This window comes from Coregonus lavaretus (assembly GCF_964263955.1).
Source record: "Coregonus lavaretus genome assembly, chromosome: 39".
Lineage (NCBI taxonomy): Eukaryota > Metazoa > Chordata > Actinopteri > Salmoniformes > Salmonidae > Coregonus > Coregonus lavaretus.
In genome coordinates, this window is record NC_140026.1 from 30643150 (window position 1) to 30660782 (window position 17633).

At 41.4% G+C, this 17633-nt stretch overlaps 1 protein-coding gene across 1 annotated transcript in view; it reads right to left on the minus strand.

Annotated features, from left to right (window-relative positions):
- LOC311113065 (uncharacterized protein) overlaps positions 1-17633 on the minus strand; it is a gene marked incomplete at its 5' end in the record, with an annotated part of 408058 nt that overhangs the window by 69226 nt on the left and 321199 nt on the right. The window contains 2 exons of the mRNA XM_084156203.1: positions 1921-1965; positions 11442-11468. Coding sequence (XP_084012329.1) covers positions 1921-1965; positions 11442-11468 — 72 coding nt within the window. The remainder of the gene's footprint in view (positions 1-1920; positions 1966-11441; positions 11469-17633) is intronic.

The following is a 17633-nucleotide window of genomic DNA, read 5'->3' on the forward strand; positions in this document are numbered from 1 at the left end:
TAATTTCCCTCATTAAAATGCAAATCAATTTATAACATTTTGCAAGGGGAAACATTTAAATGTCTTGGAATGGCCTAGTCAAAGCCCAGACCTCAATCCAATTGAGAATCTGTGGCATGACTTAAAGATTGCTGTACACTAGCGGAACCCATCCAACTTGAAGGAGCTGGAGCAGTTTTGCCTTGAAGAATGGCCAAAAATCCCAGTGACTAGATGTGCCAAGTTTATAGAGACATACCCCAAGAGACTTGCAGCTGTAATTGCTGCAAAAGGTGGCTCTACAAAGTATTGACTTTGTTTCACACCCAAAAAATATTTTGCACCTTCAAAGTGGTAGGCATGTTGTGTAAATCAAATGATACAAACCCCCAAAAAATCAATTTTAATTCCAGGTTGTAAGGCAACAAAATAGGAAAAATGCCAAGGGGGGTGAATACTTTCAGTAATCTTGCTATGATTTGTCATCCTAAGGGTCCCAGAGATAAAATGTAGCATAGTTTTGTTTGATCAAATCAATTTTTATAAACAAATGTAGGAACTGGGTTCTACAGTTTGAACCCCTGCTGTCTGGCACCACACCCACCCCGCCCGGCCATCTAGATGTGTGAAAGTTAGTGTATAAGCTAATGATCCATCATGTATGACATTCCTGGGAGTCTATAAACTTACATTTTGTATAACCATATCATTTTTGTAAGTTCTCTATAGTTATGTACTTGAAAATGTATCAATTGACCAATTCGGCACATTTGGGCAGACTTGATACAAAATAGTCCAGTACTGCAATGCTTCATTGGATGAAGTGTTACCTTTCAAATGGTATCAAGAATATGCATATCCTTGCTTCAGGTCCTAAGCTACAGGCAGTTAGATTTGGGTATGTAATTTTAGGCGAAAATTGAAAAAAAGGATCAGGTCCTTAAGAGGTTAAACAACATTTCATGGAACGATGGGACTGTGAGGGGACACACAAAAAGACACACACACGCACACACAGACACACTTTTTGTATTGTTTGTACTTTCAATTTGTCTTGTCTATTAGTGTAACAGTGTTTTATTACTTGTCATGTTTTGTGTTTTTTGTGGAGCCCAGAAAGAATAGCAGCTGCTTCAGCAAAAGCTAATGGCGATCCAAATAAACCAATAAACCAATATACCAATAAACCTACAAATAAAACCCAACAGTTATAGAATATTTCCACAGTAGGGTATTATACAGGAATAACATAAATTATTATCCTAGGTTAAAACACCAGGTTGTTAGGTAATCTGTTATCTCGTCCACCAGCCGGCTCTCTCTCTGTTGAACAGTCTGGTTTCACAGTTTCTCAGAATGGAACTTGAATGGATTCAATGGAAGCCTATGGTAGGAGTGGCGAAAACAGCCACCGGTTTTAATTGGCTGATCTCTCAGTCCATCACCATCTTGCATAACCCTTAGAACCTCCCCCCTACATTGTGGACTTCAAAGCATGAGCAGCACAATTGATTTAAACAAGAAAGTATGCATCTTAAAAATAGTTTTTACATATAAACGTTATATTCCCAAACTCAGAATCAATTGGGCTTCCCAAAAATAACGTGTTTTATGTGATAGACATCAATTTTGATTGGCAATTTTCACACTTTTTCAAAGTCCCATCTAAAAGAACTGTCACAGGTTCCTTCCATCTTCTGCCTCGATTTAGAGCCATGCCCCATAGTCGTGTGATTTACTCAGAATTTGAATTAATTAGCATGTCACTCAGTAAATCTACACCCCCTAAATTCCAAACAGTCCCACACTGTTACCAGGCACTATGCGTCAGCAATTCGAGCCTGGGGACGAGGTTAGGTAATCTGCAAATAAAGCTATTGAAATCTGTCATCTACCTATGTGTCACATCTATCAGGTCTTCCTCTATAACAATGATCTTACCTTCAGCCCATCAACACCTGGGATGCCAGGAGGCCCGAGGGAACCCTGTAAAAAGACACAAAACAAACACTTCTATGACATTCCATTTTTTATATAACACAAAGTATGCTTGCATGTGTTTTGGGGAAGGTGACTATGATGTGCAGTCCTAATTAAACTGTATGTCTTTGTGTTTTTCCCTGTTAAGACTAGTTGTATCATGATTTAATGAAAGGTGTCATATGCAGAGTGACATAACTTCTCAGTGTTGACTGATTATTTGACAGTTCTGGAGAAGTCAGACTTATGGTTGCCACTAAAACCCCTTGTGCTCAACTCCGACTTTCTGTGGCTCACCTTCAAATCTACTTGACAAATGCCTAAACCATGACTAGGGCTGTGGCGGTCATGAAATTTTGTCATCTGGTGATTGTCAAGCAAATAACTGCCAGTCTCACAGTAATTGACCATTAATTAACATAAACACATTTAGCATCTCCTGGCTTCCACGCATAGCCTACAAGCCACTGATACAGACCTTTGTAACATCTACATTTTAAAAAGTCAAATAAATCCATGTAATATAGCTTAAACCATCACAATAAATCACGTATTTATTTTCGACAGGTCTAAAGAAACATGGTATGAAGAAAATAGAGTCTATTTCAGAAGAACATAATAGCATACCCTGAGTTGTCTTTATGTTAGGCCCTGATCTGGCTATGCCATATGGCTGTGGCGACACTAGGTTCATTTAGCAGACAAGATTTGCTTAGAACCGTGGCATTATTTTATAGTATGAAGAATACAATTTAACATAGCTGAATAAAATAGGATATCTTCTCCAAACACATGCGGCTATTCTTTGTTGAGTTCAAATCAAATCAAATCAAATTTTATTGGTCACATGCGCCGAATACAACAGGTGCAGACATTACAGTGAAATGCTGACTTACATTCCTTAACCAACAGTGCATTTATTTTAAACAAAAAAAGTAAGAATAAAACAACAACAAAAAAAGTGTTGAGAAAAAAAGAGCAGAAGTAAAATAAAGTGACAGTAGGGAGGCTATATATACAGTAATATAAAGTGACAGTAGGGAGGCTATATATACAGGGGGGTACCGTTGCAGAGTCAATGTGCGGGGGCACCGGCTAGTTGAGGTAGTTGAGGTAATATGTACATGTGGGTAGAGTTAAAGTGACTATGCATAAATACTTAACAGAGTAGCAGCAGCGTAAAAAGGATGGGGTGGGGGGGCAGTGCAAATAGTCCGGGTAGCCATGATTAGCTGTTCAGGAGTCTTATGGCTTGGGGGTAGAAGCTGTTGAGAAGTCTTTTGGACCTAGACTTGGCACTCCGGTACCGCTTGCCGTGCGGTAGCAGAGAGAACAGTCTATGACTAGGGTGGCTGGAGTCTTTGACAATTTTGAGGGCCTTCCTCTGTCAACAAAGAAATAGGTACTCCTATATGCTTAATTTAGAGTTATTTTTTAAAACTTTAAGTTGTGATACAAATGTTGGGCTATATGTTTGGATGTTTTATACATTCTAAGGCTGCATGATGCGACTCTAATGATGATTTGAAAAAAGTTGCATGAAAGGCATGAGCTCTGCTTTGTTTTTTTGAGCAGGCCGTACACACTTCATCAGTCTCTCATTCACAATTTGACAAGCACTTGATAATGCCTTGAATTTCCCGGCTGCATCCCCTTTGTGTGGCCGTAATGCCCCCTAAATAATGCCTTTTGCGGCCAGTGGCTGATGTGCCCTTTGGCTGATTATAATATCTCCCGGATGCGTGCCGAAGCACCTCTCACTCACATGGCTCTCTGTCACGTGATCAGGTCTTTCTCACATGTAATGCTTTTATTATAAAGGTGCATTTGTATGGTGAAAATTATCTTCCCCAAACTTGAAACTCACACGCTGCCAGTTAGGCTCCTCACCCATTATAAAGCGGATTAATGTGCTTCATTTTAAGAATTTATTTGGCCACTTTAGTTGTGATACAAATCTTATCAAAACATATAGGCCTATGGGCTAGGCTACATGCGGTGTGCAACTATGATTTGAAAAAGTCGCAAAAAAAAGCATGTGCTGTTTCTTGCCTTAAGTGGGGCATCATTTAAAAGTGATAATATATCATTAATGAATGATAGGCTAATATTGTCACCCATTCTTGATTTAATCTTGTCTTTACATGTACTAAAATATATATGTGTACATTTGTTTTGATTTAGAATGGACCATTATCATGCACCCGTCTCGAAACAGGGGCAGCGCAAAAAAATATACATGTCATCTATGCACTTAAATAGCAAATGGAGGACCCTTTTCCCGTGGTTCATTTTCATGCCAGCCAGGTAGGCTATACTCCTGTTGTAAATAGAAGCAATGTGCTTAATATTAGGAAAGTTGAGAAATCAATATAGCAGGCCTAGCCTATAGAAAGCTGATGGGACCCTCCTCTTTTTAATAGAGGCCATCACTTTTCTAACGCAATTGCATAGCCTATAGAAATGTTGCACAACATGAGCTCATGGGCTCTCATGAAGTGTTTGATTAGATTTTCGATTACATTTGCATTGATGTCAGTGATTAGAGGAACAACAGAGTACTGAGGACCAGGCAGTTAGCAAGTTTGGTAGGCAACTAATGACCATCAGCAGCATCAGAGCTTGGAGAAGCCTAATTACGTGACTAAATGGTCATGGAATTTGACTGCCGTCATGACTCGTGACCGCCAGTGTGGTGGTAATACGGTCACTGTAACAGCCCTAAGTATGACCCCACTGGGCCACTGGTACCTGAGACACAGGTTCACACTAGGGCGCAAAACCTCCAGTGCCAGTCCTTGCGAGACACAGCACTGCAAACAGACGAGGAGAAAACGGGAGAAAAACAAGCTGAGACAACCTTTGATATCTCTGGCCTCCTCTTTGGGGCTGAGAGGGTTTGATTACCTTAAAACACCGTCCAGGGTCATATTTTAAGACTTGTGAGATTAGAATGACAGAAGGCACAGGATTTTGGGAATAGCCACACTGAGATGCTTAGTCAATGTGGAGTTAAAAGAAATTAAGGAGACAGCGCTCTGTTATGTTTGCACATTCTCCTTGTTCTTTTCTAGACACAGCAATTAAGACTCTGTAGACATTACAAGTGGGGATTCATGATTTCCTACTCTTTACATGGTGGTTATCATGTGTGCACTACCACTCTATAGTAACCTTGAGACTAGCATAGGATTTCATGGCTCAGTAGTGGTATTAACCCTCATACTAACGAATGAGTATATTTTTGATCATAGCCCAAAGGTTGTTTATTCAATTCTTCAAAACGTTCATGATTTTGTCAATTAAGTTGTTCTTAATGAATCAAAAACATTGTTTAGTATTTCTGTATCAATATGGACTTTAAAAAATTCAAGTACTTTGGGGTCATTTTGACCCCAGACAAAAACACCTAATTCCGCCTATAGTAGTTTGATACAGTGGGGCAAAAAAGTATTTAGTCAGCCACCAATTGTGCAAGTTCTCTTACTTAAAAAGATGAGAGAGGCCTGTAATTTTCATCATAGGTACACGTCAACTATGACAGACAAATTGAGAATAAAAAAATCCAGAAAATCACATTGTAGGATTTTTTATGAATTTATTTGCAAATTATGGTGGAAAATAAGTATTTGGTCACCTACAAACAAGCAAGATTTCTGGCTCTCACAGACCTGTAACTTATTCTTTAAGAGGCTCCTCTGTCCTCCACTCGTTACCTGTATTAATGGCACCTGTATGAACTTGAACCTCAAACAGTCACACTCCAAACTCCACTATGGCCAAGACCAAAGAGCTGTCAAAGGACACCAGAAACAAAATTGTAGACCTGCACCAGGCTGGGAAGACTGCATCTGCAATAGGTAAGCAGCTTGGTTTGAAGAAATCAACTGTGGGAGCAATTATTAGGAAATGGAAGACATACAAGACCACTGATAATCTCCCTCGATCTGGGGCTCCACGCAAGATCTCACCCTGTGGGGTCAAAATGATCACAAGAATGGTGAGCAAAAATCCCAGAACCACACGGGGGGACCTAGTGAATGACCTGCAGAGAGCTGGGACCAAAGTAACAAAGCCTACCATCAGTAACACACTACGCCGCCAGGGACTCAAATCCTGCAGTGCCAGACGTGTCCCCCTGCTTAAGCCAGTACATGTCCAGGTTTGCTAGAGTGCATTTGGATGATCCAGAAGAGGATTGGGAGAATGTCATATGGTCAGATGAAACCAAAATATAACTTTTTGGTAAAAACTCAACTCGTCGTGTTTGGAGGACAAAGAATGCTGAGTTGCATCCAAAGAACACCATACCTACTATGAAGCATGGGGGTGGAAACATCATGCTTTGGGGGTGTTTTTCTGCAAAGGGACCAGGACGACTGATCCCTGTAAAGGAAAGAATGAATGGGGCCATGTATCGTGAGATTTTGAGTGAAAACCTCCTTCCATCAGCAAGGGCATTGAAGATGAAACGTGGCTGGGTCTTTCAGCATGACAATGATCCCAAACACACCGCCCGGGCAACGAAGGAGTGGCTTCGTAAGAAGCATTTCAAGGTCCTGGAGTGGCCTAGCCAGTCTCCAGATCTCAACCCCATAGAAAATCTTTGGAGGGAGTTGAAAGTCCGTGTTGCCCAGCGACAGCCCCAAAACATCACTGCTCTAGAGGAGATCTGCATGGTGGAATGGGCCAAAATACCAGCAACAGTGTGTGAAAACTTACAGAAAACGTTTGACCTGTGTCATTGCCAACAAAGTGTATATAACAAAGTATTGAGAAACTTTTGTTATTGACCAAATACTTATTTTCCACCATAATTTGCAAATAAATTCATTAAAAATCCTACAATGTGATTTTCTGGATTTTTTTTCCTCAATTTGTCTGTCATAGTTGACGTGTACCTATGATGAAAATTACAGGCCTCTCTCATCTTTTTAAGTAGGAGAACTTGCACAATTGGTGGCTGACTAAATACTTTTTCCCCCCACTGTAGATAGGATCTTTATTTGAATCTAGGTTTCTCTGGAGACATAGTAACAAGTTATCTATACCACCAGAGCGTGTATCAGATTTTGACAAGATAGACATATCATCTGCAGTGATATAGCTCCCCATGTACTCGTCTAAGACTGTACTTTTCTATGCCACATATCGTATGGCTGTGTACAAAACCAAAATATCCTTATTTTTGTGCATATACAAATATGCCAATGGTGTAAAAAGTCTGCCAATGGTATAAATACTTGATAGAACTGCAATAAAGAACTCAGATACGCTCTGAATCTACACCCAGAGCTGTATTAGCGTGTATTCTCTTAAAGGTCCTCATTCTAGAGCAAATCTTTAAAAAGTCTTCATTTGAATACAGGTTTCTCTGGAGACATAATATTAGGTTATCCATACTACCAGACGGTGAAGGGGGACCTGCATCAGTGATTTTGACCAGATAGACAGATCACCTGCAGAGATGCCGTACCTTATGCACAAAATCAATATTAACTTACCTCTCTCTCTCTCTCTCTCTCTCTCTCTCTCTCTCTCTCTCTCTCTCTCTCTCTCTCTCTCTCTCTCTCTCTCTCTCTCTCTCTCTCTCTCTCTCTCTCTCTCTCTCTCTCTCTCTCTCTCTCTCTCTCTCTCAAATTATATCTGAAGGGGAGACAGATACAGAACTAAATGTAGCAGTATGTGTTAGTCCTCAGCTCTCCACTGCAATGTGTGGTGAACAATCTGGTGCATAATGGCTGCCGCCATGCATTCATTAGATTCTGAATCATATAATAAAACTTTTAGGAGGTTGTTTTTTATGTATTACAGTTTTTCTCAATTGCTAGAACACTAAACCCTATTGTCTGAACCAAATGCTCAGTTGCCTGAACCCACTGATTGAATCAATCACTCTTTTGGCAAAACCATAAGCACTTTTCACCTGTTTAGACATAACTTGCCAACACATTTTCATTGTGATGCACCCGTGCTGCATAATGGTGAGCACAGGTGACAAAAGTCAAACACAATTAGAGCACAGGTGTCACCACTTGAACACAACAACTCAAAATTGATCACACTTGTGGCTAATGATGTGAGGGAACATATACAGTAAGCCAGTTCAGAGAGCACTGGTTTGTGAGGCCCTACAATGGATAGAAATCTGAGAGGAAGAGTTCGTGTGAGAGGAGGTCGAGGTGGTCGAGGTGGTCAGCGAAGACAAAGAACAGTAATATCTGATGAAATCAGAGCTACTGTGATTGACCATGTTCTTGTCCATGGTATGAGCATGAGGGAGGCTGGACAAAGGGTACAACCAAACATCAGTAGATTCACTGTGTCCACCATAATCCGAAGATTTAGAGAAGAGAACAGGTAATTACCTTTTTTTGACATTATAGTACAGTATGTAAATGTTGACAGCAATTACTGTATGACATACTATATACTGTACCACAGTATACTGTAAGTAAATATATGTTTCAGTACATCACTGTACCAATGTACTGTAGTATTGTAATGGAGGGTTGGTCTAACTGTTTGTAGGCCTAGTATTCCATGTATATTTTTTGTAACTCCATGTTCTCTTTTTGTAGAATTGAAAGACTGCCACATGGGGGTGGGAGGACAGGTATGTTCTCCCCACACCAAGAGACCCTAATTGTTGATATTGTCCGTGAGAACAATGCCATTAAACTGAGCGAAATTCAGCAGAAGATCATTGAGGACCATTTACATTTTGAGGGTATCAACAGTGTCAGCCTCTCTACTGTTGATCGTGTCCTCAAGCGCAACAGACTGCGCATGAAACAGCTATACAGAGTGCCCTTTGATCGCAACTCAGACAGAGTCAAAGAGCAAAGATTCCAGTATGTACAGGTTGGCATATATCCAGACACATTCAATGTTGATTACTCTAAGTAGTGATTTACTGTAGTGGCCTAAATCACTTTTTCCGTATCACTTACAAAACTATATCTATTTCTACAGAGGGTTTTTCAACTGGATGCAATGGAAAGACCCCATCAATACATCTACATGGATGAAGCTGGGTTTAATCTCACCAAAAGGAGAAGGAGAGGCCGTAATGTGATTGGCCATCGGGCCATTGTTGGTGTTCCTGGGCAGCGTGGTGGCAATGTCACATTATGTGCTGCCATCAGCAATCATGGGATTGTCCACCATCATGCCAACCTGGGGCCCTACAACACTCACCAGCTCCTCATTTTCCTCAATCACATGCGAGATGCTTTGTTAGGGCAGCAGGATGAGCATCCCATCTATGTTGTTGTTTGGGACAATGTGAGTTTTGACAGAGCCCTCCAGGTTAGAGAGTGGTACAATATGAACCAAGGTTTTATCAATCTTTGCTTTCCACCGTACTCCCCTTTCCTAAACCCCATTGAGGAATTATTTTCCTCATGGCGGTGGAAGGTATATGAACGCCAACCTTACACCAGAGTAAATCTCCTGCAAGCCATGGGACTTGCCTGTGGTGACATAGGTGTGGAGGCATGCCAAGCCTGGATACGGCATGCCAGGGTTTTTTTCCCCCGTTGCCTGGCCAGACAAAATGTGGCCTGTGATGTGGATGAAGTCCTGTGGCCTGACCCAGTACGGAGACATGATGCTGTGGCTGAGTAATGCACTTATTTGTATATTTTTGTACTTTATTTTTACATGGGCTTACTGTACACAAGTGGCAAACGCATAAGATTTCTGTTTGTTTTTACAAGTGCTACATGTAAATGCACAAGATTTCTGTTTTGTCTTTTTGTACAAGTGCTAAATGCACAGTTTTTTTTTGTTTTGCAACATGCATTTAGCCTACAGTGAACAATAAACATTTCTTTCTCCAGCTTCATGTCCTGAGCATTGTGTTTTCTATTTTTCTACGTAGTGTTTAGTGACTGTTCAGTAGTGTTTTTAATTTTGATTGACTCGGGCCACGATTTGACAACATAGTTCAGTTTTGAGCACAGATTGAACTGTTTTGAGGTGAAAGTTTGGTTTTGCAAGAAGAGTCTGAGGTTTTGTGAATGTAGCTTGAAAATTGGGTTTTGTGTTCACAGTTAAGAGAAAGGGAGAGCAGCTTTCAAGAAATGTGTCTTAGCAATTGAGAAAAACTGTATTATTCTTGTTTTATTTGTAATGTACATGTGAGACATTTCCTTTATGTCCTTTTTGTGAGAAAATGTTTGTACTCAGGGTACCATTGGGATAGAGACTCTGGTCTCAATTGGGCTTCCCTGAATAAATAAAAGTTAATAAATGTAAAAAAAAAAATTCAGATCACAATAGTTTATCATATAGTAATTTAGCAACCTGCTATCCGGGTTTGATTGAAGAGGGCCCAAAGTCACGACTAATAGCCTAGGTCTTAATAGGGCTGGGTGGTATACCGCATTTTACGATATATACCGGAATTGATGCACCAATATGCCCATTTAACAGTGGAGCTGAATGGGTTGAGTTAACACACCTTGCACCCCACTCACTGGACTGTTGAATGGGCATATTGGTTATTTTGAGTGTAAGATGTTGAGAATGTCTTTTGTTTCCTGAGTATGTGAGGCCAGGATTAGTCTCCCAAGGGTCTGTCTAGGTCTCATGAGGGGATATGGATGAGATGTCCCATTGTAGAGGAGAACTATTAACAGTAGCCGACACTAGGACACTTACGACCTAGGGCTGGTATTTGTAAAACATTTGACGGTATGATGGTATTTGACGGTATTTTATGTTTTTGAATAATAAAAGTTAGACATTTGCTTTGAGTTGTGCGTGGCCCTAGGGTGGCAACACATACATTCCAAGTGATTTCAATGGGTCTTTTTACATTCTGATTGTTTTATACTGTTCAATTCAACTTTTGATCACTTTCTGCATTTCCTGTACTCATGGACGTTATCCATGGCGTATCACATTTAACAAACAAAACATTCAAATACCGTTATAGAAGGTAAAGTAAAAACCTAAACCGGTCCGTGCATCAATTCCGGTATATATCGTAAAATACGGTATACCACCCAGCCCTATTAAGACCTAGGCTATTAGTCGTGACTTTGGGCCCTCTTCAATCAAACCCGGATAGCAGGTTGCTAAATTACTATATGATAAACTATTGTGATCTGAATTTCTAAAACATCACAGAGACAGAGGACTTCAGTATGACTATAAAAGTGCATGTCAATCTAGTTGTCTTTTTTTTTTTTTTTTACATTTATTTACTTTTATTTATTCAGGGTAGCCCAATTGAGACCAGAGTCTCTTTCCCAATGGTACCCTGAGTACAAACATTTTCTCACAAAAAGGACATAAAGGAAATTTTTCACATGTACATTACAAATAAAACAAGAATAATAATACATAAAAAACAACCTCCTAAAAGTTGTATTATATGATTCAGAATCTAATGAATGCATTACTCACCTTCCCGATTTACCTAGGGGAGATACGGGTTAAATAATGGTTACAGAAGATTAAATCAACTCTACCTTTTGTCCTGGTGGCCCCTCAGGTCCCTAGAAAGAAAGAGGAAAAGAAGTCATGATTTTAGATGAAATAATATGATTTAATGGTCGCCTAAAGTCGACAGGACGTTGTGTCATGTTCTTGTGGAGGTTTTTTCTAGTTCCCGGTTTGTTCCGGGGACGTCCCTGAGGATGATTTTAGAACGTTGTGTCATGATCCTGTGGAGGTTTTGTCTAGTTCCCAAAACATAATTTCTCCTTTCATTGGGACATCGTGTGACGTTCACAAGGGAACGTCACATGATGTCACAAAGTTATCTCTATGTTCCTGGGATGTCATTGAGATGTTTTTAGGACATTTTCAGGACATTCAGTGTATCAGTCATCAGGATGTCACCTGATGGTCCAAAAGAAACCCAACTACCTGGGCACGCGCATCCTCGTTTCATTACACATCACCCCTTGTTACTGTTGACCATTCACAGCTCTTTGTCTGTTGGAAAGGTTAGGGACACCCAGTACCGGTACGTGGGTAAAATCAATGGGGAAGCCAAGACCACCCCCATATTACAACCTATGACAACCATATAACAACCTATGTGTTGTGATAATTGCATTGTTTGCTCTATAACCTGATAATTCATATGCCTTACAACTGTGATATATAGGCCTAAAGGCCGAGACAATAAGAAGACCCAGTGGCATAATAAATTCAACCACACCTTTGTTTTATCACAAAACCGGATAGCAACCTCTGTCCAGTGAAGTCCACAAAGCATATTGCATGTACAGTAACAGACAGTTACATGACCTACAGAATGGTCAAGCAAGTTCATGTTTCTGACTTTTTCGGACCACTAAACAACTATTGATTTAGAACCACAGAGAGTCGCAAAGAAAACAGGAGCTGCCTCCACTTTTCCAGCACCATTTCAACTTCAACATTTCATCATCATCAAATCACCTCTGCTTAGTCTAATACAGTGACAACTAAAAGATACCAAAAACTATTTAGTCCAATCAACATACGCTAAATATGATGTGGCTGTCCATGGTTCTGATTTCTGTCTGCGTGTGTGCGTTCGTGCAAGTAGAAAAACATGTTGATTCACCCTACTTGTAGAGAAACGCCAATGCCATCCTCCTCTCTTTCATGTTGACGAAACAGTCTTATCACTCTGTCATACAGTACACGCTTTTATTTATTTTTGTCGTAGGCTACCTGGTTAAAATGCTTGCTCGCTAGCCTAACTTCCATTCATCGGCAACGTTAGCTAGTTAACATTAGCCATCTACATCTAGCTACATATTGAACATCCATCCTCTCAGGCCAGGGGCACAACAATATATGAATTAATGGTTGGATCAGAATCGTCATTATAATTATTGGCTAGTACAGAGAATTAAGTAAAACCACAAGTCCAAATCCCTATCTCAATCCATGGCTAATTTAGGGCAATTTTAGCTAGCTGGCTAGCTAGCCACCAGAGGACAACAACACAACGAGATGCAACAGTTGACGTTTTTCTGTCAATTACGTAAGCTCTCAATGAGATTTGATAGGAGTGATGCCAAATCCAAACTGGCTTCCCTTTACACTTTTTTTTGGTGCGCCAGGACCATTCACAGTTGAGCTCGCTCAGTTTAGCGCAACGCTGATTGGCACATTTTTTATACTTTCTTTGTCAAGGGAAACCAGATGCTCGCTGGCTTCCCTTGCCTTCAATGCGGCAACAATGTCATACTCGTTTGGACCAGACAGTATGAGATAGATTGCCTACACATAGAGAGACAGAGGGGCGCTGTTTCGCTCGCTCAGATGCTTTCTCCTGTGTGATACATTAAGCCTCTTGCAAATTGAAGGAAAAGTATGAAACAGAGAGACTAAATAAATATTATTTTATGTTTTTGTATTTTTTACTTGGTACATTTTTTGGGGAAGCCTGGCTTCCCTTGGCATCCATGAATACATGCCACTGGGGACACCCACACACACAATACAGGGCTCTATTTTCGACTGGTGTTAAGACGGCACTACTGTCAAACGCACGCTCGTTGGCAATTTTGACTTGTAAAAGCCGGCACTCTGCTATTTTCCAACCTTTGCGCCAGTGTTGGTAATTTACCTGTCTAACATCAGCACGCTTGCGCTGAGGTGGGAGGGGTGGAAATATTTGAGGTGTGTCTTTAAAAACGTGCGCCAATATGCCAATTTCATTCAACAAACTAGGGATATTTAAGACCGACCAACAACTGGTCTTAGCATTACGCAATTGGTATGGGATTGATTTTGCCAACGGAGGCACACACACATAAGCCTTCTTAGTACATCACCAATGTTTTATAAAAATATCACGAGCAGCAAAACAGTCAACAGACATTCGCCTTTTTTTATTTATATTGCACATTCTTTTTGTCGAGCTTCTGTGAAGCCTGTTTAGGAACATCAAGTTATTTAAAAGGACTTCTTGTTGTTTTCCGTTGATCATTTTGTCAAAAAATGCATCTTCCTCTGTTGGACCTCTGTCAAATCGGTCGCTGTCCATGGTGCTGAATCCGCTTGTAGGCTATTTTCCTGGGTCAGCTCAATGGTTCTAACGATGAACTTAGACTTAAGATGCTTTTGAGAAACCACGCTCTGTTTTTATTTTTTATTTTATCAGCTTTATCAGCTTTAATATTGCAGATAGATTGTGGCTTCTATCCATGTAATTATCTGCATAATTTCCAATCCCCCATATATATATACAGTGGGGAGAACAAGTATTTGATACACTGCCGATTTTGCAGGTTTTCCTACTTACAAAGCGTGTAGAGGTCTGTAATTTTTATCATAGGTACACTTCAACTGTGAGAGACGGAATCTAAAACAAAAATCCTGAAAATCACATTGTATGATTTTTAAGTAATTAATTTGCATTTTATTGCATGACATAAGTATTTGATCACCTACCAACCAGTAAGAATTCTGGCTCTCACAGACCTGTTAGTTTTTCTTTAAGAAGCTCTCCTGTTCTCCACTCATTACCTGTATTAACTGCACCTGTTTGACCTCGTTACCTGTATAAAATACACCTGTCCACACACTCAATCAAAGAGACTCCAACCTCTCCACAATGGCCAAGACCAGAGAGCTGTGTAAGGACATCAGGGATAAAATTGTAGACCTGCACAAGGCTGGGATGGGCTACAGGACAATAGGCAAGCAGCTTGGTGAGAAGGCAACAACTGTTGGCGCAATTATTAGAAAATGGAAGAAGTTCAAGATGACGGTCAATCACCCTCGGTCTGGGGCTCCATGCAAGATCTCACCTTGTGGGGCATCTATGATCATGAGGAAGGTGAGGGATCAGCCCAGAACGACACGGCAGGACCTGGTCAATGACCTGAAGAGAGCTGGGACCACAGTCTCAAAGAAAACCATTAGTATCACACTACGCCGTCATGGATTAAAATCCTGCAGCGCACGCAAGGTCCCCCTGCTCAAGCCAGCGCATGTCCAGGCCCGTCTGAAGTTTGCCAATGACCATATGGATGATCCAGAGGAGGAATGGGAGAAGGTCATGTGGTCTGATGAGACAAAAATAAAGCTTTTTGGTCTAAACTCCACTCGCCGTGTTTGGAGGAAGAAGAAGGATGAGTACAACCCCAAGAACACCATCCCAACCGTGAAGCATGGAGGTGGAAACATCATTCTTTGGGGATGCTTTTCTGCAAAGGGGACAGGACGACTGCACCGTATTGAGGGGAGGATGGATGGGGCCATGTATCGCGAGATTTTGGCCAACAACCTCCTTCCCTCAGTAAGAGCATTGAAGATAGGTCGTGGCTGGGTCTTCCAGCATGACAAAGACCCAAAACACACAGCCAGGGCAACTATGGAGTGGCTCCGTATGAAGCATCTCAAGGTCCTGGAGTGGCCTAGCCAGTCTCCAGACCTGAACCCAATAGAAAATCTTTGGAGGGAGCTGAAAGTCCGTATTGCCCAGCGACAGCCCCGCAACCTGAAGGATCTGGGAAGGTCTGTATGGAGGAGTGTGCCAAAATCCCTGCTGCGGTGTGTGCAAACCTGGTCAAGACCTACAGGAAACGTATGATCTCTGTAATTGCAAACAAAGGTTTTTGTACCAAATATTAAGTTCTGCTTTTCTGATGTATCAAATACTTATGTCATGCAATAAAATGCAAATTAATTACTTAAAAATCATACAATGTGATTTTCAGGATTTTTGTTTTAGATTCCGTCTCTCACAGTTGAAGTGTAGCTATGATAAAAATGACAGACCTCTACATGCTTTGTAAGTAGGAAAATCTGCAAAATCGGCAGTGTATCAAATACTTGTTCTCCCCACTGTATATATTATTGTAAATATACAGTACCAGTCAAAAGTTGACACACCTACTCAGTCAAGGATTTTTCTTTATTTTTACTATGTTCTACATTGTAGAATAATAGTGAAGACATCAAAACTATGAAATAGCACATATGGAAATATGTATTAACCAAAAAAGTGTTAAGCAAATCAAAATATATTTTAAATTTGAGATTCTTCAAAGTAGCCACCCTTTGCCTTGATGACAGCTTTGCACACTCTTGGCATTCTCTCAACAAGCTACACCTGGAATGCTTATCCAACAGTCTTGAAGGAGTTCCCACATATGCTGAGCACTTGTTGGCTGCTTTTCCTTCACTCTGCCGTCCGACTCATCCCAAACCATCTGATGCAGCACTCCATCACTCACCTTCTTGGTAAAATAGCCCTCACACAGCCTGGAGGTGTGTTGGGTTGTCCTGTTAAAAACAAATGATAGTCCCACTAAGCCCAAACCAGATGGGATGGCGTATCGCTGCAGAATGCTGTGGTAGCCATGCTGGTTAAGTGTGAATTGAATTCTAAATAAATCACAGACAGCGTCACCAGCAAAGCACCCCCACACCTCCTCCTCCATGTTTTACGGTGGGAACTACACATGCGGAGATCATCCGTTCACCCATACCGCCTCTCACAAAGACACGAAGGTTGGAACCAATAATCTGCAATTTGGACTCCAGACCAAAGGACACATTTCCACCGGTCTAATGTCCATTGCTCGTGTTTCTTGGCCTAAGCAGGTCTCTTCTTATTATTGGTGTCCTTTAGTAGTGGTTTCTTTGCAGCAATTCGACCATGAAGGCGTGATTCACACAGTCCCCTCTGAACAGTTGATGTTGAGATGTGTCTGTGACTTGAACTCTGTGAAGCATTTATTTGGGCTGGTAACTCTAATGAACCTATCCTCTGCAGCAGAGGTAAATCTTGGTCTTCCATTCCTGTGGCGGTCCTCATGAGAACCAGTTTCATCCTAGCGCTTGATGGTTTTTGCGACTGCACTTGAAGAAACTTTCAATGTTCTTGAAATGTTCCATATTGACTGACCTTCATGTCTTAAAGTAATGATGGACTGTCGTTTCTCTTTGCTTATTCAACTGAGACTGCTCTTCTCTGTGTCACGGAGGCTCTCCGCACTGCTAAAGCTAACTCTCTCTCCTCTGCTCTTATCCTTCTAGACCTGTCTGCTGCCTTTGATACTGTGAATCATCAGATCCTCCTCTCCACCCTCTCCGAGTTGGGCATCTCCGGCCTGGCTCACTCTTGGATTGCGTCCTACCTGACCGGTCACGTGGCGAGAATCTGTCTCCGCACCACGTGCTCTCACCACTGGTGTCCCCCAGGGCTCAGTTCTAGGCCCTCTCCTATTCTCGCTATACACCAAGTCACTTGGCTCTGTCATATCCTCACATGGCCTCTCCTATCATTGCTACGCAGACGACACACAACTAATCTTCTCCTTTCCCACTTCTGATAACCAGGTGGCGAATCGCATCTCTGCATGTCTGACAGACATATCAGTGTGGATGACGGATCACCACCTCAAGCTGAACCTCGGCAAGACGGAGCTGCTCTTCCTCCCGGGGAAGGACTGCCCGTTCCATGATCTCGCCATAACGGTTGACAACTCCGTTGTGTCCTCCTCCCAGAGTGCGAAGAGCCTTGGCGTGACCCTGGACAACACCCTGTCGTTCTCCGCTAACATCAAGGCGGTGACCCGATCCTGTAGGTTCATGCTCTACAACATTCGGAGAGTACGACCCTGCCTTACACAGGAAGCGGCACAGGTCCTAATCCAGGCACTTGTCATCTCCCGTCTGGATTACTGCAACTCGCTGTTGGCTGG